Source organism: Bufo bufo, chromosome 6, assembly GCF_905171765.1.
Source record: "Bufo bufo chromosome 6, aBufBuf1.1, whole genome shotgun sequence".
In the NCBI taxonomy this organism is placed as follows: domain Eukaryota; kingdom Metazoa; phylum Chordata; class Amphibia; order Anura; family Bufonidae; genus Bufo; species Bufo bufo.
The window spans coordinates 122,685,069-122,709,575 of record NC_053394.1 but is presented as its reverse complement, the minus strand read 5'-3'; the positions used below and the strand labels follow the sequence as shown (position 1 = coordinate 122,709,575).

Below are 24,507 nucleotides of genomic sequence, written 5' to 3'. Positions count from 1 at the left end.
GTACTCATCTTGAAACATAAGTGGTTGGGCATCGGTGCACTCTCTTTTACTTCTGGGGCAGGGCTATGTGGATGGCCCTGGGAAACCCTGCTAACAGAGTCATCAAAAAGCAGAAGAGACTGCTGCATGACTTGGGCCTCAGACTGCTTGGCTTATTTGCAAGGGGGTGAGGTGAAAAACTGATGGACATCGGCTGCAGGTGCCAACTCTGATCTTTTAGCAGGAGACTGGGTGGGAGACAATGTAAAGGAACCAGAGGCACTGTCAGCAACCCAATCTACTATCGCCTGTACTTGTTCTGGCCTCACCATTCGTAGAGCCGCATTAGGCCCGACCAAATAACGCTGAAGGTTCTGTCACCTACTCGCCCCTGAGGAAGGTGTTTCACTTTTGCGTGTAGCTAGCACAGATCGACCACGTCCTCTCCCTGCAACAGGAGCTCCACCAGCAGCACCACGACTGGGGCCACATTTCTTATTCAACGCTCTACTCATTCTCTGCAAATTTAGGATCTTGCCCAAAATGGGTGTTTTTTTAATAACAGAATATAACAGCAGCATCTAACACGTGCAGCAAAGGCCGCAAATTTAGTATTTTGCCCAAAATGGGTGATTTTTTAAACCAAGGATATTATTGCAATATTTCAAGCTTGTTTTTCACACTGACAAATACTGCTAAGGCCCCAGATGTAGGATATTTCCAAAAATGGGTGTTTTTTTTAAACCCATAAAATTATTGAAGTATTTCAAGCTTGTATTTCACACTGACAAATGCTGCAAAAGCCCCAGATGTAGGATATTGCCAAAAATGGGTGTTTTTTTTTTAAACCCAGAATATTATTGAAGTATTTCACGCTTGTATATCACACTGACAGATGCAGTAAAGGCTGCAAATTTAGTATTTGGCCCAAAATGGGTGTTTTTTTAAAACCTAGAATATTATTGAAGTATTTCACGCTTGTATATTACACTGACAGATGCAGTAAAGGCTGCAAATTTTGTATTTGGCCCAAAAATGGGTGTTTTTTTTATAATAGAATATAACAGCAGTATCAAACGAGTATATTTTACACTGACAGATGCAGCAAAGGTTGCAAATTTAGTATTTTGCCCAAAATTGATGTTTTTTAAACCAAGAATATTACTGCAATATTTCAAGCTTGTATTTCACACTAACAAATGCAGCATAGGCCCCAGATGTAGGGTATTTCCCAAAATGGGTGTTTTTTTAAACCCAGAATATTATTGCAGTATTTCTAGCTTGTATGTCACACTAACAAATGCAGCATAGGCACCAGATGTAGGGTATTGACAAAAATGGGTGTTTTTTTAAACCCAGAAAACTATTAAAGTATTGCAAGCTTGTATTTTACAGTGGCAAATGCTGCAAAGGCACGAGATGTAGGATATTACCAAAAATGCGTGTTTTTTTAAACCCAGAAAATTATTGAAGTATTTCAAGCTTGTCTTTCACACTGACAAATGCTGAAAAGGCACCAGATGTAGGGTATTGCCAAAAATTTGTGTTTTTTTAAACCCAGAATATTATTGCAGTACTTAAAGCTTGTATTTCACACTAACAAATGCAGTATAGTCCCCAGATGTAGGGTATTGCCAAAAATGGTGTTTTTTAAACCCAGAAAATTATTGCAGTATTTCAAGCTTGGATTTCACACTGACAAATGCTGCAAAGGCCCCAGATGTAGGGTCTTGCAAAAAATGGGTGTTTTTTTAAACCCAGAATATAATTGCAGTATTTCAATCTTGTATTTGACTGTTAGAAATGCACATATGCTGTGCTGGTGCACTGAACTTGCAAAAAATGGCTGCCGCCACCCACCTAGCTAACAGACGGATAAAAGTTATTTTTCTGTGTCACTGGGCTCAGGGCAGGGTAAAAAGATTGTGCACTGCACCCACAAAACAAAATCTTTGTAGATCGCTGAGTTAACAAGCACTTCAGATTAAAGATTATTTCCTATTCTCTCCCTCACAGCAGCAGCATCCTATCCCTACATTAATCAGAGCAGAGTGACGTTCAGCCCTATGTGACTCCAGCTTATATAGAGGCTGGGTCACATGCTGCACTGGCCAATCACAGCCATGCCATTAGTAGGCATGGCTGTGATGGCTTCTAAAGGCACAAGAGTAAAACGCTTGTTGATTGGCTGCTCTGCAGACTTTCAAAAAGCGCCATTGAAATGCTGGAGGTTCGGGTCCGGGGTTCAAAAATCCTAAAGTTCGGTACGAACCCGAACTTTACAGTTCGGGTTCGCTCAACCCTTCCCGTCACACATTGTGCCATTCTGTGGCCTCCTGATGCTTCTGCTGCTGCCACCACCACCTGTACACTCTGTCACTGTGCCACTCTGTGGCCTCCTGATGCTACTGCTGCCACCTACTCACTCTGTCATTGTGCCACTCCGTGGCCTCCTGATGCTGCTGCTGCCACCTCCATATTCTGTCATTGTGCCACTCTGTGGCCTCCTCATGCTGCTGCTTCTGCCACCTCCACACTCTGTCATTGTGTCACTCTGTGGTCTTCTCATGCTGATGTCACCTTCCCACTCTGTGGTCTCCTCATGCTGATGTCACCTTGCCACTCTGTGGTCTCCTCAAGTTCTTGTTACCATGCCACTCTGTGGTCTCCTTGTGCTGCTGCTGCCACCTCCACACTCTGTCTCTGGGCCACTCTGTGGTCTCATCATGCTGCTGCTACATCAATAGTGGTGGCCTTGCGGTTCACCCGGCGGTCGGTTTGCGGCGAACTTTGCTCGTTTGCTATTCGCCGAACATGCGAACATATGGCTATATTCACGCCCGCCATATTCTTTTACATTGTGAAGAATTTTGACCCATGACACATCCATCAGGTGGTACAGGACAGCCAATTGAAAAGTTTTAGCACATGGACATACCCCCTACCTCATAAATGGACCTGATCTCGCTGCCATTTTTCATTCAGTCTTTTGTCAGTGTAGGGAAAGGTTGCTGTGTGGAGCAGGGACAGACTATTAGGGACAAAAACGCTATCAAATAGGTTTAAAAAAAAGTCAGTTTAATGACTGGTATAGGTGTACTATTGATAGGTGTGCAGTACAGAGGGGTGTAATACACTTATAATATACTTTCTAACATAGAAAGCATATTATAGTGGATTTGTATTGTGCAGCAGTGGTGAGCATTTCTGCAGCGATACTGCAGCTACACAGAGTGACAAACGCAATTAGAAAAAATAATTATAATTGGTGTGATATACCAGTCGCCCCCCCAAAAAATGATAGAAGCGTAGTGTTATATGCCAATAATATACTTTCTATATAGTGCATTTGGGTACAGCAGCATTTGTTTGCGTTTAGCTGCTTTCCCTCTGCTACACACAGTGACAAAAGGTATTGGAAAAAATAATTATAATTGGTGTGTGCATGCGCGTACGCGAAAATTATATTGCCGATATTTTGCATAAAAAAATATTATGAATGGAGATCGCAAATTTGAATAATAGATCTGGTATGTCACTGTCCATGTTGTGGGACTCTTTGTGCACTTCTAGTAATTATTTATTGGCTGCAAATATGAGCTGAAGGTTTTTCAGGTTCACCTGCCATTAAAATAAATGGGACCAGCCGCAAACTTGCGGTTCGCGAACATTTGATTCCGTTCGCGAACCGTCCCGGCAGATGTTCATCCATCACTATACATCAACACTATGACACTGGGCCTCTCTATGGACGCCTCTCATACTGCTGCCACCTCACCACTATGTCATTGGGCCACTCTGTGGACTTCTCATGCTGTTCCTACCCGCCCCACTTCATGATTGAGCCACTTTTTTGCCTTTTTGGCCTGGTTGACATCATCATTTATTTGACCTTTCTTCTGATCTGTCAGAAGGAATGAAAAATGAGACGCAACATGAATCCTGTCTATGTAGCAGCTGTAAGGCCTGTGTGGTCCCATCAGAATTGGCTTATGATTTGGTAGCCAAAAGTAAGAGTGGGTACAAAACACAGAAGATATGCAAATATTCAATTTACGTGCCATCTCTGTTTTGAATCCACTCCTGTTTTTTTTGGGCTTTAGCAATACTGATGGATTACTGACCAAATGCTAACCGAGTGAAGGCGGATGCTCAACAGACAGAACCCGTTTTTTGGGGGTTATTGTTCTGACAGATCAGATGAAGGGTAAAATTATCAGTGACGTCAACACAAACTTACTGCTGACACCCTCACCACTCTGTCAGGGGGGGCTCTACTTGTATGAGCATTTATTAGAACAGGTTCTGTAGACAACTATGTAATATCAGCTGACAATGGTTTAAAAGGAGTGCGCTTCTTCTTGACGCTAACATCGACCTGTAAGGCTGAGTTCACACCTGAGTTATTTGGTCAGTTTTGGCCCCGTAACTGCCCAAATAAGTGAAGTGTGCATTGATTCTAAGAGCAACTCCTGACCTATGCGTGTCATACTGACTCAGGCTGGGTTCACACGGGCGTCACGTTTTGGCTCCGGGTGCGTCCCGGGTGCATTGCAGCAAACCCGCGCGAGTAGGTACGCAATTTCAGTCAGTTTTGACTGCGATTGCGTTCCGTTGTTCAGTTTTTATCGCGCGGGTGCAATGCGTTTTGCTGAATGTGGTACCCAGACCCGAACATCTTCACTGAAGTTCAGGTTTGGGTTCGGTGTTGTGTAGATGTAATTATTTTCCCTTATAACATGGTTATATATATATAATATAATAATAGCATTCTTTAATACAGAATGCTTAGTAGAAGGTCAATTGAGGGTTAAAAATAACTAAATTAAAATTAACTCACCTTCTCCAATTGATCGCATAGCTGCCAGTCTCCTGTTCTTTCTTCAGGGCCTTTCAAAAGACCTGTGGTGATGTCACTGAGCTCATCACATGGTACAATCACATGGTCCATGGTCCATGGTGATGGACCATGTGATTGGACCATGTGATGTGACGTCACCACAGGTCTTTTAGCCGGCAGCTCATGATTAAAGAAGTAAGAAGAGATCGGCAACTACGCGATCAATTGGAGGAGGTGAGTTAATTTTTATTTTTATTTTTTAACACTCAATTGACCTTCTACTAAGCATTCTGTATTAAAGAATGCTATTGTTTTCCCTTATAACCATGTTATAAGGGAAAATAATACAGTGAATAGACTTTCATCTTAGCAACCATGCGTGAAAATCACACCGCATCCGCACTTGCTTGAGGATGCTTGCGATTTTCACGCAGCCCTATTTACTTCTATGGGGCATGAGTTGCGTGAAAAACGCACAGTATAGAGTATGCTGCAATTTTCACGCAACGCACAAGTGATGCGTGAAAATCACCGCTCATGTGCAAAGCTCTATAGAAATGAATGGGTCCGGATTCAGTGCGGAAATCTTGCCCGTGTGAACCCAGCCTCACAGTATTGTTTCACTACAGCAGACTCCCTATGCATGTTACTGCAACGCACAGTGTTCTACACCACTGTACAGGCTCTCTGCAGCCAGGTAATAGCTGTTTTTTAAAACGATTTGCCATGAATATATTCAAATAGATTATTTTTGGAAAATTTGGCGAATCGGCCGAATCGAATTTTTTTTTAAATTCCCTCATCTCGAGTTATAACACATGAGCTACACCTCAGGTTGTACAAGAGATAGGACAAATCAATACTTACATCCTACCAATGATGAAGTTCCAAGTGGGGTCCCCCCTAATTATCGGTGCAGACCAGTTATTCCCAACAGCCCCTTCTCCAGTGTGCATCACGCATGTCTCTAAGATCACTCAGAAATGTCTTATCAGCACAAAAAGGGGTGGATACTAACTATCTCTAACCCACTACATTACAAGAAAAACTTTTTTATACAGAATATTAAAGGTAATATAAAAGAGACAGAATTAAAGGGAACATAATTGTGGATAGAACCAATCAGTACTTAAAAAAAACCTTACAATACAGACGGAGAACAGCGATTGTGCCGCCCCCATCACTGATCGCGGCATCTGACATACAAAATTAGGGCTTTCAGGGGTTAATCGATTAAAATAAACAAATAAATAATACCTTATCCATTTGAGTGCAAAGAGGCCGCCGTGGCCATCTTGACTGAAGATCCCAGGCAAAATCTCACTCTGTTCGTGATGATGTCATCACGCTGGCCAGCTTGGAAATGTCATACGTCACCGTGCTCGAGATTTCGTGCTGGATCTTCAATTAAGATGGCTGCAACACTCACATGGTGAGTATGATATTTTTTTTTTTAACTGCCATTTCAGGCAAAATTGATTTGTTACCACAAAGCACAAGGAAATTCGGCTTTGTGGCAAAATTAATTTTCCCTGAAATTCGGATCGAAGTCCACTTCAGATACTTCGATTCACTCAACAGTAATCATTAGAAGTGTACTAGTTTTTAAATGCTATATTAACTTCACAAACTTTTTGCACTGTAGTTTACTAATTGCAATTAGCAGTGGAATACTAATATCAATGTTTTCTATGAAAAAAAAAATCTTTCTACACATACAAAAAGCAAAGTTTTATTTTCAGGAGTGTTAGGGAGCACCAATATAATTTTATGTACTGTATGTTCAAATGAAGTAGATGAGTTGAAATTTCTGTAACTGTTCCATACTGTACTGTACAGATGTAGCACACTCTTAATTCAAGTTTCTTAACTCATTGCGTTATCTTGAAACAAAACTTATTGAAAAGCAATTGCTTAACACATTTAGTTGCATTTAGTTTAGATAACTGTTACGACACTCACCGCCAGGTAGATGAAGCCGCCGTTTAGTGAATAATCCCCTTTCTCCAGAAATGCAATTTTTAATCCAGCCGATCGTCAAACTCCTTCCACAGCTAGCAATAAACGAAAGCGCTGTCCCAATAATAAATCCCTCCACAAACGAGACCAAGCTCCGTCTTGAAGGTCAAACAGGAATGATTTATTGAGGGCTACCCGCCAGTATTTATGCAGGTCCCCATCTGGTGGACACGCCCCTAGGGGACCAGAATGGAGACTGTGACACAGGACAGACATGCAGCACTACAGAGACAATACATCCCCACAATGCATCATGGTTTCCTCCTCTCTGCCCTGGAGACACCCGAGGAGTAATCCAATTATCTCTCAAGACAGAGGGAAATCACCAATACACATGTGGGGACAACAGAACAGAAATCATTATTTAAACATACAATGTCACAACCCTTTTCAATACACAGTTATTTAACATCCCACAATGCCACGAATTAGACCAGGAGTTCAAGTTAGTTCAAGTCCTTTGTGAACAATGAGGCCATTTAGGTTAACTAGCAGCACACTCCTCTCCTGGGTGGCCGTCCGTTCGGTAGTTTCAATCGGTATTTGGGGAAACACACGAACAGGGGCCTACGGACAGGAAATCCAGCGAAATGAAGGCAAACAGATGAACTAGCAATATAGGTCTATACAGATGGATCTGTCACACGGCTCCCCCCTTGTGGGACACTCCGGCAGACCCGGCTTGACCCTTTAGCGGGTCAACTTGGGGATGACCGGACTAGGAGGTAGCAAGAACGTCGGTTTGCCGGGACAATCCATCTGCATTCCCATTCTGCTTACCGGGTCGGTAGCTGATGGTGAAGTTATACGGTTGTAAAGCTAAACTCCACCGCAGCAGTCTACCATTGTCTCCTGAGACCCGGTTAAGCCAGACAAGGGGATTGTGGTCCGTCACAAGGGAAAATTCCTGTCCATACAAATAAGGGCTTAACTTTTTCAATGCCCAGACCAGGGCCAAGCATTCCTTCTCCACTGCCGCATAACTCACTTCTCGGGATAACAGGTTTCTACTGAGATATGCGACAGGGTGCTCTCCTCCATCTTCCCCGACCTGGCTCAGCACAGCCCCCAGTCCATACATGGAAGCATCTGTATGGACGAGAAAACGTTTGTTAGGGACTGGGGCAGCCAGGACAGGGGCATTTACAAGAGCCTGTTTGAGTGCTTGAAACGCAGCTTCACAAGCCGGAGACCACAGGACCTGCTTAGGGAGATTTTTCTTGGTCAGGTCAGTCAGGGGCTTAGCAATAGTGCTGTAGTCTGGGACAAAGAGTCTGTAATACCCTGCTGTCCCTAGGAAGGCTAACACCTGGGTCTTAGTGATAGGTGTGGGCCAGTTAGCTACTGCCTCTATCTTAGCCGACTCCGGTCTCTGGCTCCCACACCCCACTCTGTGACCCAGGTATTGCACTTCAGCCATGCCCGAATTTTGTCCAAAACTACCCCTACATGTACTAGGTGTTCCTCCCAGGACCCACTGTAGATGGCAATGTCATCCAGGTATGCACAAGCAAATTCCTGGAATCCATCGAGAAGTCTATCCACCATACGCTGAAAGGGCATTCTTCATCCCAAATGGCATGACCATAAATTGGTACAAGCCAAATGGGGTGACGAAGGCCGACTTGGGGATAGCATCCTCGGCCAGGGGAATCTGCCAATAGCCTTTACACAGGTCTATGGTGGTCAGATAGCGTCCCCTGGCAATACAATCTAATAATTCGTCTACCCGGGGCATCGGGTAGGCGTCAGTGGTGGTCCGCTCGTTGAGCTGCCTGTAGTCTACACAGAACCGGGTGGTCCCATCTTTCTTAGGCACCAGGACTACAGGCGAAGCCCAAGGGCTATCGGAGTGTTCGATGACCCCAAGCTGGGTCATCTCCTGTATCTCCTTCCGCATTCCTTCTCGGACTGCTTCAGGGATACGGTAAGGGAGCTGTTGCAGGGGGTTCTGTCCAGGGGTCTCTACCTTATGTACAGCTAGGGTAGTGTAGCCAGGCTCTTGGGAGAACGTTGCCTGCTTCTCCCACAGAAGCTGTCTTGCCTGTCCCTTCTCTGTGGGGCTTAATCTATCCCCTAGCTGTACAAGACTAGTAAGGTCAGTCTGGGAGTCCTTCTCTAACAAATCGGGTAAGGGTAAACTCTCTGTATCGTCTGCAGCAGGGGCACATACTGCAGCGACATCCTCCGGTCTCTCCTGATACTCCTTTAGCATGTTCACATGAAAGGATCGCTGGATCCTTTCATCTGAACAGCTGGCTATAAGGTAGGTAGTATCACACACCTGAGCTAACACCTTATACGGGCCCTGCCAAGATGCTTGCATCTTGTTCGCCTTCACAGGTTTGAGCACTAGCACTTTCTGCCCAACCTGGAAGACTCGCTGCCGGGCACCCCGATCGTACCATCTCTTCTGTCTCCCCTGGGCCACCTGGAGATTCTCTCTTACCATCAGGGACAGTTTCTCCATGCGGTCCCGGAGTTCCAGGACATACGGTACTATGGGGGTCCCTTCCTGCTCTGTCTCCCCCTCCCAGTGGCCTCTAATGAGATCTAGGGGTCCGCGGACCCTCCTCCCATAGAGCAACTCAAAGGGGGAGAACCCAGTAGATTCCTGGGGCACCTCTCTGTAAGAAAACAACAGATGAGGCAGGAATCGCTCCCAGTCTCTGCAAGTGTCAGAAAAGGTCCTCAACATCTGTTTGAGGGTGCCATTAAATCGCTCGCAGAGGCCGTTAGTCTGTGGATGGTACGGGGAACCAAATATTGGTTTAATGCCGCACACCCTCCACAGTTGCTGGGTGAGCACAGCGGTAAATTGGGTTCCCTGGTCAGAGAGAATCTCCTTAGGGAACCCGACTCTAGTAAAAATCCTAACCAGGGCATCAGCAACTGTCTCTGCCTCTATATTAGACAGCGCTACTGCCTCTGGATAGCGAGTGGCATAGTCCACCACGGTGAGAATATACTTCTTACCGGATGGACTAGCCCTGGCCAGTGGACCCACAATGTCAACGGCTATGCGGGCAAAGGGCTCCCCAATGATAGGCATAGACATAAGCCTAGCTCTTGGGTGGTCCCCCCGCTTTCCTACCCGTTGACAAGTGTCACACGTACTACAATATATCCGCACAGCCTGATTAAAATTTGGCCAAAAGAAGTTCTGCATGATCCTATAGGCTGTGCGGCGGGACCCTAGATGTCCGGCTAATGGAACATCATGCCCTATCCGCAGAATCTCGCGGCTGTATTTTGCGGGCACCACCAGCTGTCGATTCGGCGGATGGGCAACACTTTTCTGGGACGGTTTAGGGATCCTATATAACCTGTCCCCCACCCATTCATACCGCTCCCCATCTCCTCCTTCCTCTCCAGTATCTGCTCTGTCTCTATACTTCTGGAGAGTCGGATCTGCCTGAGTTTCCCTCCCAAACTCCTCTGGGGAATCCCAGATAGCAAAGGTCTGTCCTAGGGTATCAGTCGGGGAATCGGGTCTTACCTGGGTCTCAGCGGCAGGTGGGCTGGTTCCAGCAACATGGGTCTGGGCCCGGGTAGTCACTGGGTTGACATCAGCAGGTCCCATTGGAGCATAAGCAGAAACCAAAGGGGCCAGGTCATTCCCGAGCAAGACATCAGCAGGCAAGTCTTTCATAACCCCCACATTCACATGTCCAGAGCCCACTCCCCAATCCAAATGAACCCGGGCAACAGGTAGACGGAACACGGCGCCTCCTGCTACCCTCACTGCCACAATATTTCCAGTGTGTTGGTGTTCCGAAACAAGGTTCTTTTGGAGCAGGGTCATAGTGGCTCTGGTGTCTCTCAGACCAGTGACCACTTTGCCATTTAGTCTAACGGTCTGCCTGTGCTGCTGCCGGTTATCCTGCTGGGCTGCTTGTACTGGATCCGCCTCATGTAGTATGCCCCAAAATTCCTCCTGCTCAAGACAGTGAGCGGAAGGCTGGGGTGGCTGCTGATTTCCGCCGGCTGGTTTTCTCCACGACTGCGCTTGGTTGGTATTGTTCAATGGGCACTCCGGTCTCTTGTGCCCCAACTGTTTGCACCCATAGCACCGGATAGGCTGAGAGTAATCCCGGGCGTTGGACTGAGCTGGCTGAACATAATTGTTCGCTGGTGGTATTGTGGGGGTGCATTGCGCTGGAGGTGATACACCGTAGTGGTTGGAGGTGCTGCCGGTCCACTCGGGTAGGGACCTTGGCTGCTGTCTGGTCTAGCCTTCGTGCATCTGTGTATTCATCGGCCAGACGAGCAGCTTCAGGTAAGGTAGCGGGTTTGCGGTCCCTAACCCACTCTCTGACTCCTGCAGGTAACCGATCAAAGCAGTGCTCCAACAAAAATACTTGCAGCACCTCTTCCCCAGTTACCGCTTGGCACCCTGCCATCCAGTGGGCTGCGGTGCGGTGTACCCTGCATGCCCACTCCACATAAGAATCGCCAGCCTGCTTGTTAGTGTCCCGGAATCGCCGCCGGTACGCCTCAGGGGTGACAGCGTATCTGGCCAAAAGGGCATCTTTTACTGCCCGGTAACTTGTAATTTTCTCCTCTGGGATGGCCCGAAAAGCCTCACTGGCCCAGAGAGGATAGTGACCCATTCCTCTGCGGGTACCTGGTGTAAGGCACACTGCCTTTCAAAATCGGCCAGGAACCCGTCAATCTCTCCCTCTGTTTCCACAAAATGTCTAAATGCAGCAAAAGGTACCTTTCTCCTTCCATTATTATTATGGGATACCTCTGCTGCTGCAGCTCCTCTTCCCTGGAGCGCCTGTTGTGCTGCTACTGCTGCTTGCACCTGGATCACAATATCTGCTGCAGGGTTGGGGCCAAGGTGTGCCAGCCTTATCTGGACTGCCCGGTTAAATTGTACCTCCTCGGGTGTTAAATCCAGTATGCCAGGCACATTAGCTCTCTCCGTTCCCTGTGCTGCATCCATCTCCAATAATATAGAAATAATCTCTCTCTTCTTGAGATTACTCGCTGATCGTCCTCTGCGTTCCAATATATCTTTAAGGGTAGCACGCCTTAATTCCTCATACTGCATGTAACGGACCGTTTCCGCAGACAAGGGGTTAAAATCCGTTTAGGCGATAAGCCCCTTTCTGAGAGACAGGCACAGCTACTGCAGGACACCAAATTCCCGAACTGGATACAAAATAGCACTCCAAACTGGAACCTCACGAATAGCTGCTAGCAGACGAACAGGGATCAGCTTATCCTTCTGGCAATCGGTCTTCTAACAGCATACAGTGAATCCCCCCAATAACGAGACAAGGCTCCGTGTTGGAGATCAAGCAGTGGTCTGACTGTACTTCACGTACAGCCTCTTTTATTCATAAACCGCAAACATAGTACTGCCCACAGGGGTTTGAAATACAACCAATCAGTAATTTACAACACATACAATGTAACTACAGCAACCAATCGTTCACGCCCCCAGAGGACCAGAATGAAGACTGACATAGAACAACATATCCCCACAATGCATCATGGTTTCCTCCTCTCTGTCCAGACAACCTGAAGAGCAATCCAATTATCTCTGAGGACAAAGGGAGATCGCCAATACACATGTGAGGACAACAGAACAGACATCACCATTTAAACACACAATGGGACAATGGCACAATAGAAACACACCCGCATATTCCTCCCAAGCTGACAAGTTACACTTATTATAAATTGTTACAACTTTGTGAGTTTACATTGGCCATACATATAACTTACATTAATTTAAACAGTATAACGTGGGGACAAACCTATCCAAAATTCACTTGAATCGGTTCAGGGGTTTAAAAGTTAGTATATGGCCCATAATCCTGGGGCAAGAGGCCAGCAGCCAGTCCTCTCCAAAACCCAGTGGCGAGGTCGGTTTCGCCACACATCTCCCCCCCCAGGGAAGACTAACCAGATACCTGACCTCACGCCGGTCGGTACCTGAGTTAGTCTGGCAGCCCACCCACAACCAAATACTGGACCTGTTGACTTTAGTAGCCTGTCTCTGTCCAGTGAGTCCACCAAGGTTGTGTTGGAAGCTGGTACTCTCGGTCTCTGTGTTGCTCCCTGGCTTGGAGTGGAGGTTGCTTTGTGGGCAGGTATCAGCGGTACTCTGCCCTGGTGCCAGCGCTACCACGGAAGAAGCCTGGTTGGAGCCTGGTTGTTGGAGGGGGAGACCGACTGTCTCTACCCCCTGTGCTGTAAGTGCAGAGACCAGGGTCCCATCTGCACTGTTGTGGGGCTTACTTTGTCCCCCTGGTGCGTTAAGCTGCCGCTGGGGAGAGGGGGTAATGAGCTCCTCTCCCATACATACTTGCAGCCGCTGGGGAGGGCGACCGACCGTCTCCGCTCCCAATACAGTGTCCTGCTGCTGGGGAAAGGAGACTGGGCTCTCTATTCCCTGCTGGACACTCTGCCGCTGGGGGACAGGACTGACTGTCTCTGCCCCCTGGAACTCCGCCTGCCGCTGGGGAATGGAGACTGGGCTCCCAATTCCCAAAAAATCATGCTGCTGCTGGGGGGCAGGAACAACTACCTCTGCCCCCTGTAACTCCGCCTGCCGCTGAGGAGGGAGGACGCTGCTCTCCTCTCCCTGCACTTCACACTGCCGCTGGGGAATGGAGACTGGGCTCCCAATTCCCTGCAATTCACACTGCCGCTGGGGAGGGAGGGCGCTGCTCTCCTCTCCCTGCACTTCACACTGCCGCTGGGGAATGGAGACTGGGCTCCCAATTCCCTGCAGGACCGGTGGAGAGACCTCGGTCCCATCTCTACCGGCCACCTGGGGTCCTCCCCAGTAACACTCTACAATATCTGCCCAGCTGAATGGGTCTGGATCTGGGTCTGTCACCTTACCGTCCTGCTGAGCCTTCTCAATGGAGTGGAAGAGATCTCGGTAGTCCTGCTCCAGTTCCCACTCCAGGGTTGCTAGGTGAGCCAGGTCTTGCTCTACCTCATGGGGGTCATCCCACTCATGCCTAGCCTCCCTCTCATAGAAAATGTCCTGAAGTCTGGACTGTACAGGGCTCCCAAAGTCAGGCTCTGCAAAGGACTCCCATAACAAGCCAGGACCATAAAACTCCTCTCCCTCTGGCTTGTCATGTTCGGCTGTCCAGGGTATATACTGTGCCATATACCACCAAAGCGCCTGGTAGGCATCCTCCAGCCATAGCTCCTGCCATACCCGGTGCTCTAGTTCCTTCACCCATTCCTCCAGGGGCTGCTCTCCCAGGAAGGGCATCCGCAGGGCCACTTGCTTCTGCAACCGCTGCTCTTCACTGGGGAGACTCTCACCCCGCTGGTATTGTAGATTATCCAGGGCCTGGTACCAGATGCCTTTCCTTAATGCATCCCGGCCATCCAGGTCCTCCTCCTCGTATAACACTGCTGGTTCCATCCTGTTGCTTTTAGGGTCGCTGTACTGGGACATGCGTTGCCTTTAAATTGTAGAATCCAAAGAAATGGTGTCTCCTGTAGCTGTCCTTCTGGCTGTAGGAACGATCCCGCTGCTTGCCACCAATGTAACGGACCGTTTCCGCAGACAAGGGGTTAAAATCCGTTTAGGCGATAAGCCCCTTTCTGAGAGACAGGCACAGCTACTGCAGGACACCAAATTCCCGAACTGGATACAAAATAGCACTCCAAACTGGAACCTCACGAATAGCTGCTAGCAGACGAACAGGGATCAGCTTATCCTTCTGGCAATCGGTCTTCTAACAGCATACAGTGAATCCCCCCAATAACGAGACAAGGCTCCGTGTTGGAGATCAAGCAGTGGTCTGACTGTACTTCACGTACAGCCTCTTTTATTCATAAACCGCAAACATAGTACTGCCCACAGGGGTTTGAAATACAACCAATCAGTAATTTACAACACATACAATGTAACTACAGCAACCAATCGTTCACGCCCCCAGAGGACCAGAATGAAGACTGACATAGAACAACATATCCCCACAATGCATCATGGTTTCCTCCTCTCTGTCCAGACAACCTGAAGAGCAATCCAATTATCTCTGAGGACAAAGGGAGATCGCCAATACACATGTGAGGACAACAGAACAGACATCACCATTTAAACACACAATGGGACAATGGCACAATAGAAACACACCCGCATATTCCTCCCAAGCTGACAAGTTACACTTATTATAAATTGTTACAACTTTGTGAGTTTACATTGGCCATACATATAACTTACATTAATTTAAACAGTATAACGTGGGGACAAACCTATCCAAAATTCACTTGAATCGGTTCAGGGGTTTAAAAGTTAGTATATGGCCCATAATCCTGGGGCAAGAGGCCAGCAGCCAGTCCTCTCCAAAACCCAGTGGCGAGGTCGGTTTCGCCACACTGCATTTCCACCCTGGGATTTGTAGCTGGCCTTCTGGGCGGTGGGATTCATCCCGTTGCTTGCCACCAATTGTTACGACACTCACCGCCAGGTAGATGAAGCCGCCGTTTAGTGAATAATCCCCTTTCTCCAGAAATGCAGTTTTTAATCCAGCCGATCGTCAAACTCCTTCCACAGCTAGCAATAAACAAAAGCGCTATCCCAATAATAAATACCTCCACAAACGAGACCAAGCTCCATCTTAAAGGTCAAACAGGAATGATTTATTGAGGGCTACCCGCCCGTATTTATGCAGGTCCCCATCTGGTGGACACGCCCCTAGGGGACCAGAATGGAGACTGTGACATAGGACAGACATGCAGCACTACAGAGACAATACATCCCCACAATGCATCATGGTTTCCTCCTCTCTGCCCTGGAGACACCCGAGGAGTAATCCAATTATCTCTCAAGACAGAGGGAAATCACCAATACACATGTGGGGACAACAGAACAGAAATCACCATTTAAACATACAATGTCACAACCCTTTTCAATACACAGACATTTAACATCCCACAATGCCACGAATTAGACCAGGAGTTCAAGTTAGTTCAAGTCCTTTGTGAACAATGAGGCCATTTAGGTTAACTAGCAGCACACTCCTCTCCTGGGTGGCCGTCCGTTCGGTAGTTTCAATCGGTATTTGGGGAAGCACACGAACAGGGGCCTACGGACAGGAAATCCAGCAAAATGAAGGCAAACAGACGAACCAGCAATATAGGTCTATACAGATGGATCTGTCACAATAACATATCTCATAAAGCATGTGTGTTAGCCCTGCTATATCCGTATATCTGAATGGGGGGAAAGTATCAGTTGCAGAAATTTCTGAAACAAATCTGCCACATGTGAAAACACCCTTGGACTGCTTTCAGATGTTCAAATTATGGTTGCATGTTAAGGTCTGTAAATGTTGAATTGATTTTATTTTATTTTTTTCTAGGGTGTTACTTTGGAAACAAGATGCATCTACTCAACAGTGAGTGGCGGACCAAAGATTGTTGGGACTGTACATGTAATTCAGTTGGAAACTACAGATGCTGCACAGCGTAAGAGAAATTCTTCACTAGTTCAATAAGGAATACTACATATATCAGTATAGGAAACCATATGTAATACGTGCAATAAAGAAAGTAGCATATATTAAGTATGACAACATCGGTATATTAAAAAAAAGGAAAAAGAACGTCTCAAAGAGAAACACTTTACAGTAAAACGCATGAACACCCCCCACCCAAATAAATATCTGTGCTTTTCCTACCAATCCATTATCACAGACTGATTTACAACTTTTCTACAGCCTTGATCTACTCACTAGATGATCAGCTAATCCTAGCCTACATACCAGGAGTAGCAAGCCTTAGAGAGGTGAATATCTCCTGCTGTAACTTGGAAGGTTCTTCTTGACAACTTGGTACCAAGTTGTGATAGGACCATGAGGGTGAAAGTTATCAAGGATGCTCCTAGGGCCTTAAAAGATCATGAGCCCAAACCTCCAAAGCATAAGTACCAAATCCCCTATCTACACACCAAAGACAAATTGTACATAATTATGGCGACCACAAAAATAATATAGATACAAAAGTACGTGCACCCATAAATAATTGAAGTACCCCCAAGAGTGCCAAGCAGAGTGCTTCCAACCGTATGATTGCCAACAGTCTCCCCTAAAGTGGCATAGTGCTGCCATAGTACCACCAAAATTAACAGTGCTCACATAATGCTTCTAAAATAGTTGGGCAAAAGCAGAGGTCCCCCATAGTGCCACTGACTATGAGGCTGAAGGAGGGTACATTGAGCCACTGCAGTTTACAACTTAATCCATGTCTTGAGGATGTGGATAAAGTTGAAGCTTGTGCTTGCTGTTGATACACATAATCTTGAAACTGATGGATTATTAAGCTGCATACAAAGATACACTTGACTAAGGCTACTTTCACACTAGCGTTAAAGTTTTCCTTTATTGAGTTCCGTCATAGGGGCTCAATACTGTAAAAAACGCATCAGTTTTGTCCTAATGCATTCTGAATGGAAAGCAATCCATTCAGTATGCATCAGGATGTCTTTCATTCCGTCCCTTTTACTGTATTTGGCCAGAGAAAATACTGCAGCATGCTGCAGTATTTTCTCCGGCCAAAATTACAGAACACTTTCCGGATTGCTGGATCCGACTTTAATTTCCATTGAAATGTATTAATGCCGGATCCGGTACCAAGTGTTCATGAAATTGACGGAACCGGATTTCCGGTCTGCAAATGCGCAGACCTTTAAAAATGTGAAAAAAATAAATACCGGTTTCGTTTTTCCAGATGACACCGGAGAGATGCATTTGTCAGACCGATCTGGATCCGGAAACAAATGATATCCGTTTGCATATGGATTTCCGGATCCAGCAGGCAGTTCCGTTGCCGGATTCTTCTAACGTTAGTGTGAAAGTACTCTTATATTGTGCATATAAATTTATAAACATGGTATATAATGGATTTTTATATATATATATATTTTTTTTTATATAGTTATGGCAGACCAGTAAACTATGATCAGAAGAGATGCAAGTTTGTGTTTGACCAAAAGGAATGTAAATACAAACTGATTCCAAATGAAGATCCAACCATACAGTGTGAATCTTATGGAATGGTGGGCTGAACTTATTGGCTGCAATTTCTACCTTAAAACACAACCTTGAAAAGGAAGATAGTCAAAATGTATTCACCATGTACAAGTTAAGATCAAATAAAAAGTCTCTTTCTTCACAAGACTTTAGTGATTGAATTAAGACAACAATGTTACTGTTTGAAATCTCTTTTTATTGTTGTATAAGCAATTCAAATATCGACAAAAGGCTTGTGTCGCAGCACAGCGTTCATCACATCTTGTTACAAAGTATAATATGTCCACCACTTGTCAAGGATCCGGAGGTCCAACCAGTGATAGATTCTAACAATAATAATGTGAGCAACGTTAAATATCCATTAACAATGTGGGGGGGAGGGGGGGGGGGGGGGGGGGGGGGGAGGAGGGAATATAGGGGGAGAGGGAAAAAGAACAGCCCCAACAGCTTGTCGGTCTATGATGTATTTCTCAGTCTTCTCAGTAAGCTGTGAATTAAATAACCCTTTAGGTAGCATTTAATGCATGAAATGAGCAAATCTTAAATATGTGACAATGGCACGAATGTACAATACAGAGTGACTGAAAAGTATGTCAAAGGAAGGAGTCCTGGAACCTTGGCGGGATCTTCCTATATAGATGATGTAGAGGCTAAGATAGAAAACATTTCCTTACTCATCAATCCACTGTTGGGAATCTAGAAGGCCTGTCCTGTATGTCAACCATGGTTGCCAGGTTTGTAGGAATTTATCTCGGCAATTATGTGTCCAGCCCACTAACTCTTCCATCTGGCACATCTGGTGCACCCTAGCACGCCACATCTTAATTGTTGGAGGGTCAATTGATCTCCACTTCACTGGGATCAAAAGTTTTGCGGCCATAAGCATATGCGTGGCCAGGTCATTTTTGCTAGGGCGAAAGTCAGATGTAGGCATCCAAAGAAGCACCAGCTGGGCCGTAAGTTTCAAAGATTTTCCACAAATCTTATTGATAATACACTCTATTTCTGTCCAAAAAGGCCTGACAGTTGGACAGAACCACCAGATGTGAGACAGGGATCCAGTAGTCATTCCACACCTCCAACAAAGGTCATTAGGTATTAGGTTAATCCTGTATAGATATTCAGGCGTTCTGTACCAGCGTAAAGCAATCTTAACCGAGTTCTCCTGTACTTTTATACACTTGGAGAAGCCATGCGAAGACTTCTGGATCCATTTACTGTCATTTTCATTAAAATCCAGGTGCAATTCCTTCCCCCACTCAGCTATCCAGGGCGGAGCGACAGAGTCTCTAGCACCTAGAATCTGTTTGTAAATGAGTGCAATGGGTTTTTGGGGTAGGCGTGGTAATAAAACATAATTCTCTAGCCATGTCGGGTCAGGTAAAGGGAGGAAGCTGGACATCAAAAAATTTTTACATGTGTTTTCGAAATCATTCTTTTGAATAAAGTCCCTATCAGTGTCTGGGCCTTCGGAAAGAGCAGTGAAAAAGTCGGAGGAGATCCCTAGTCTTTTCAAATCCCCTAGTCTGTGATGCGACAGGGATAACCATATGCCGGACGGCCTAGTAATGCTGGGGAACATTAATGAAGGAATAACAGATATAGGAGCAAGGGGAGAGGCTTTGCCTTGGGCAGATGACAGTGCCATAGATTTTTGGCAAACCTGTAGCACCCCCTTAGTTAGTTCACTGTCAATTCTATTCCCTTCTCCTGCTCTCCCTAGAGACCATAGTCTGTGAAATAGTTCCCTGCCCAACAAAGCCAGTTCCAGGTCTATATGCATGTATTGTGTTTCTTGCCTAACTAGTGCAAGCCATCTCTCTAGATTAATGGCCTGTAAATATGCTGAGAGGTCAGGCAGGGAAACGCCCCCCTCTCTTTTTCTTCTGGAAAGGAGACGGAGGGACATTCTAGGACGCCCTTTATCCCACAGATACCTTCTCATACTGGAGTTGAGTTTATCAAGGAAGCTAATTGGCACCTTAATGGGTAAAGCTCTGAAAGTGTACATTAACACTGGCAGAATGTAGGTTATGAGGACATTTTTCCTTCCTAGCCATGTGAGAAAGGGAGAGCTACTTCCAGAGATAACAGAATTAACTTTGGTGAGCAATGGGGGGAAATTAAGGCTAAACAGTAACTTGGTATCCTTCGGAATCATTACTCCCAGATATTTTATAGCCTGTGTAGGCCATTTGAAGGGTGTGAGGGTTTTAACTTTGTTGTATAAAGCAGCTGGTAGGGAAACACCAAGGGCCTCCGACTTATCAAAGTTTATCTTGAAATTTGAGATAGTCCCAAAAAGCAAGAAGATCCGCATAACCTCTGACAAGGCTTCCAGGGGATTTGTCAATAAAAGCAGTAGATCATCCGCGAAAGCAGCCATCTTATGTTCATATATACCTAACCTCACTCCTTTAATCATGGTTGACTGACGAAGCTTAAGAAGGAGTGTCTCCAATGTGAGGACAAATAAGGTGGGGGATAGCGGGCAGCCCTGACGAGTGCCGTTTCTAATATGGAAGGCGTCCGACAGGGTGCCGTTGACCATCACTCTCGCAGAGGGAGCAGAATACAGAGTGAAGATAGCCCTGACAAAGTCTGACGGGAAACCAAAAGCAGATAAGACTTCGCTCATATAGGCCCAACTCACCCTATCGAACGCCTTCTCCGCATCCGTCCCTAAAAGCACAAGAGGAGACTTATTTTTATTAGCATATGTTACCGCATGTATCACTCTACTGATATTATGTCTACCCTCTCTTCCTGCGACAAATCCTACTTGTTCCTCGCCCACAAGCCCAGGAAGCAGTTTTGTCATCCTATTATTCAGGATCTTAGCCCACCATTTCAAATCAGTGTTAAGGAGTGAGATAGGTCTGTAACTTCCACAGGCCTCTTTGTCCTTACCCTCCTTATGGATGATCGTGATATATGCCTCCTGGGCTTGCGGGGTCAGAGAGCCACCTGCGAGGAGGAGGTTGCATGCTGTAACAAAGTGAGGTAACAAAATAGCCTTAAACTTTTTATAGTAAGATATTGGGAAGCCATCTGGTCCAGGGCACTTACCAGAGGGGATAGACATTAAAACCTTCTCCACTTCTTCTTCTGTGAATGGCTGCACTAACATGTGTATGTCATCCTCTGAAAGTTTCGGGATCTCAATGGAATTAAGAAATTCTGAAATGTGTGGCTCAACCTGATGACTATTAGGGGGAGATGGGAGATTATATAATCTCGAGTAGAAGGAGCAGAATTCCTGAGCTATCGCTGGGGTATTGATAAGTCGAAGGCCCGAGGGTGACTTGATGGCTTGGATAAAAGACTTATTCCTTTGGCTCTTGATTAGGCCGGATACTAACTTGGAACCTCTGTTCCCATGTAGGTATTGTTTGAAGCGCAGAGTCTTCAGGGCTCTAGCGGTTCATATATTCAAAAGGTCAATGACCTTGTGCCTCAAGCATTTAAGGGACGCCAGGACGTCAACCGTTTTAGTTTTTTTGTGAAGAGTTTCTAGCGTGGATATCTGTTGGAGTAGGGAATCTAGTTGTTTCTGCCTAATTTTCTTGGCCCTAGAGCCTAGACTTATGAGTTCTCCCCTAACAACTACCTTGTGAGCCTCCCAAAGCGTTGTCCCACTAATGAGGTCACTAGCATTCTCCAGGAAGTAATTTTTAAGGCACAGTTCAACGGCTTTTCTATGAGACTCATCTTCCAAAAGTGTTTCATTCAGTCTCCAGACCCATGATCTCGGAGGTAGGGCGTGAAGACTCACACTTACACTCACCGGCGCATGATCAGAAATAATTATATTACTTATATTAGCCTCAGTGACCGAGGGTAGTATATGATTTGCAAGAAATATGTAGTCCAATCGTTGGTATGAGTTATGCGTCTGTGAGTGAAAAGTATAGTCCCTTCCCTCAGGATGAAGGAGGCGCCAGACATCCGAGACACCAAGGTCTCTGAAGGCTATAAGTAATCTCCTCAACTGTTTTCCCGAGACTGCACTGAACTTAGAGGTCGAGTCAACTGACGGTTCAAGTGTTAGGTTAAGATCGCCCCCCATTATAAGAAATCCTTCTTTAAACATTTTTAATATCTCCAGAGTGCGCAATAGCCAATTAATCTGCCCGCTGTTCGGGGCGTATAAATTGACTATAGTATACAAAGTATTCGCCACTCTACCTTTTAAGAATAAATATCTACCCTCAGAGTCAGACAATTTTGCTTCCAAGGAAAAGGGGAAATTCTGACCCAAGGCTATGGAAACTCCTCTGGCAGCTGAAGAGTAGGAGGCGTGATGCCATACTGGGAAGGTCTTATTTATCGTTTTGGGTATATGTAGGTGCTTAAAGTGTGTCTCCTGCAACAGGGCCAAATCAGCTCTTTCCTTACGGAGCAAGTGGTATATTTGGCTCCTTTTCTGAGGAGTATTCATGCCATTGACATTAAAGGATAATATCTTTAGATCAGACATAGTGAAAAGGTATGGACCTTAGCAGAGAAGACATGTGACCAATAGGAGGCGACATGGGGCAACATAAAAACAAAAAACAAACAAAAAACATGAACATAACTAATAAACATTAGATGTACCACACAAGACAGTGTGGAAGTGTGGACGTAGACTGCCACCTAGAGGATCCAGGGGGGGTGAACAGGCAGTTAATGTCACATGAGCTTTACATCAGGTTAAATAGCAGAATAAGGCACATATAAGAGATAGATATACATAAATGCAGTATGTACTCAGACTTTCTCGGGCGCCGGACTGCTGGAACGATGTTTCTCCAACCTTTTCTTTTGCTTTTGAGAGCGTCCTTGATCCACCGGAGTCCAGGGAGCGATCAGTGGTAGCATAGGAAGCTGGGTAAGTTCTTGGACCGGATTCCAATCCTCAATCTGAAGGTCATCTATGTCCAGCTTATCATATATTCTTCTAAGGTCAGCGGGAGACCTAATAGTAATCTTCCTATCCGGGAAGTTCACTAGCAGGCCAAAAGGATATAGCCAGCGGTAGATCAACTTACGCTCTCTCAGAACGTCCAGCAGGGGTTTGAGCGCTCTCCTCTTCCTCAAAGTTACTGGTGAAAGATCCTGAAAAATTGAGATGGCAGAGCCTTCAAATGAAACGTGGGGCATAGCTCTGGCAGCTTTAAGCACACTTTCCTTTGTTTGAAAGCTAAGCAGCTTACATATAATGTCCCTCGGGGGGTCAGCCGGCCCTGGCAGGGGTCTCAGGGCCCTGTGCGCCCTCTCCAAAGTAAAGTCCATGCTGCTTCCTTCTTGCATTAGCCCTTTGAAAAACTCTACTAACGTGGGTATGATAGCTTCAGACTGTATAGATTCCGGGAAACCTCTGAGCCTCAGGTTGTTGCGTCTGCCCCGATTATCTTGGTCTTCCATCTGGCTGTAAAGTGAATTCAGGTGGGCCTGAGCATGGTCCATAGAATGTGAGACCGCTGTGTTAAAGTCCACAATGATGGCTTGGGCATTTTCTACTGCTTCCACCCTGTCACTCTGCTGTTTTAGATCCTGTTTAAATTCCTTTAGCTCCGTGACCAGGGGGTTCAAAGCCTCTGACAGCAGCTGCCTCATAAAGGCTCTTGAGACCGGCATATCCTCTGTCACCTCAGGCGCTGCAGCAACACTGTCTGCATCATCTTCTGAGCCAGAGGTTTCTAGTGGCTCCACTCTCGGCGCCATTTTGCTGAGGCGCTTCTGACTCTGGGGGGCCGTTTTTCTTATAAAACGGTCCAGATCCCCTTGGCCAGATAACGACCTACCGGTGCCCGAGGTCTCCTTCGCTTTATCCTTGGTTGTTTTACCCATGCTGGTGCGTTGCAAATAAGCTTAATAGGCCTGTTCACCGGCGATCCCCAGCAGAGCTCACACTCGTGCGTGCATCCGGCTCTGCGGCTCCAACAATGTTACTGTACCTATAATAAGACTTCTGTGAAGTTGGACAGAAAAGAGGCAATTGAGGTTTAAGACTTATAAATGGGCAATACTGACATTAGGGCTGTCTGAGACTTTTATACTGATGAATAGAGATGAGCTAATCAAAGTTGACGAAGTCAAATTTGATCCGAATTTCAGGAAAAATTTGATTCATACCGAATCCGAATTTCCTCAAGCTTTGTGGTAACGAATCACATTTCTTCCTAAAATGGCTGCTGCATGTGTTAGGACATGGAGCAAAGAACTCTGGGAATGAGGGATCACCCACAATGCCATGCATGCAGCCAATCAGCAGCCAGCCAGCCCCTGTGATGTCACATCCCTATAAATAGCCTCAGCCATCTTGGATTCAGCCATTTTCCAGTGTGCTTAGTGCAGGGAGAGATGTGACAGGCGCTAGGGACAGTGCTAGGAAAGACTTCATTGTGCTGAAAAAACTATTTACAAGTTCAGGGAAAGCTTATTCAAGGTGTAGGGAGAGCATAGGCAGGCATCATATACACTATAAAAGGAGAACAGGGTACAATAGGAGAGTGTACAGCTTGCTGATTTAATTGGGGATCCAAATTGGTGTTATACTGCTGCTTTTAGGTTGTTTGCACTATATGATATATATAATTCCAGCAAACCTTGCTTGTGATTGGGGTGCAAGTTCTGTGTGATACAGCCATTTACAGGGTGTATTAA

The 24,507-nt window shown here is 45.9% G+C and overlaps 1 protein-coding gene across 1 annotated transcript in view; it reads left to right on the top strand.

Moving 5' to 3' along the window:
- LOC121004829 (beta-microseminoprotein-like) overlaps nt 1-18,001 on the top strand; it is a 35,302-nt gene extending 17,301 nt beyond the window's left edge. Inside the window, exons 3-4 of the mRNA XM_040437202.1 lie at nt 16,189-16,294; nt 17,762-18,001. Of these exons, the coding sequence (XP_040293136.1) occupies nt 16,189-16,294; nt 17,762-17,891 (236 nt within the window). The 3' untranslated portion in view covers nt 17,892-18,001. The remainder of the gene's footprint in view (nt 1-16,188; nt 16,295-17,761) is intronic.
- Nucleotides 18,002-24,507: the final 6,506 nt, after the last annotated feature.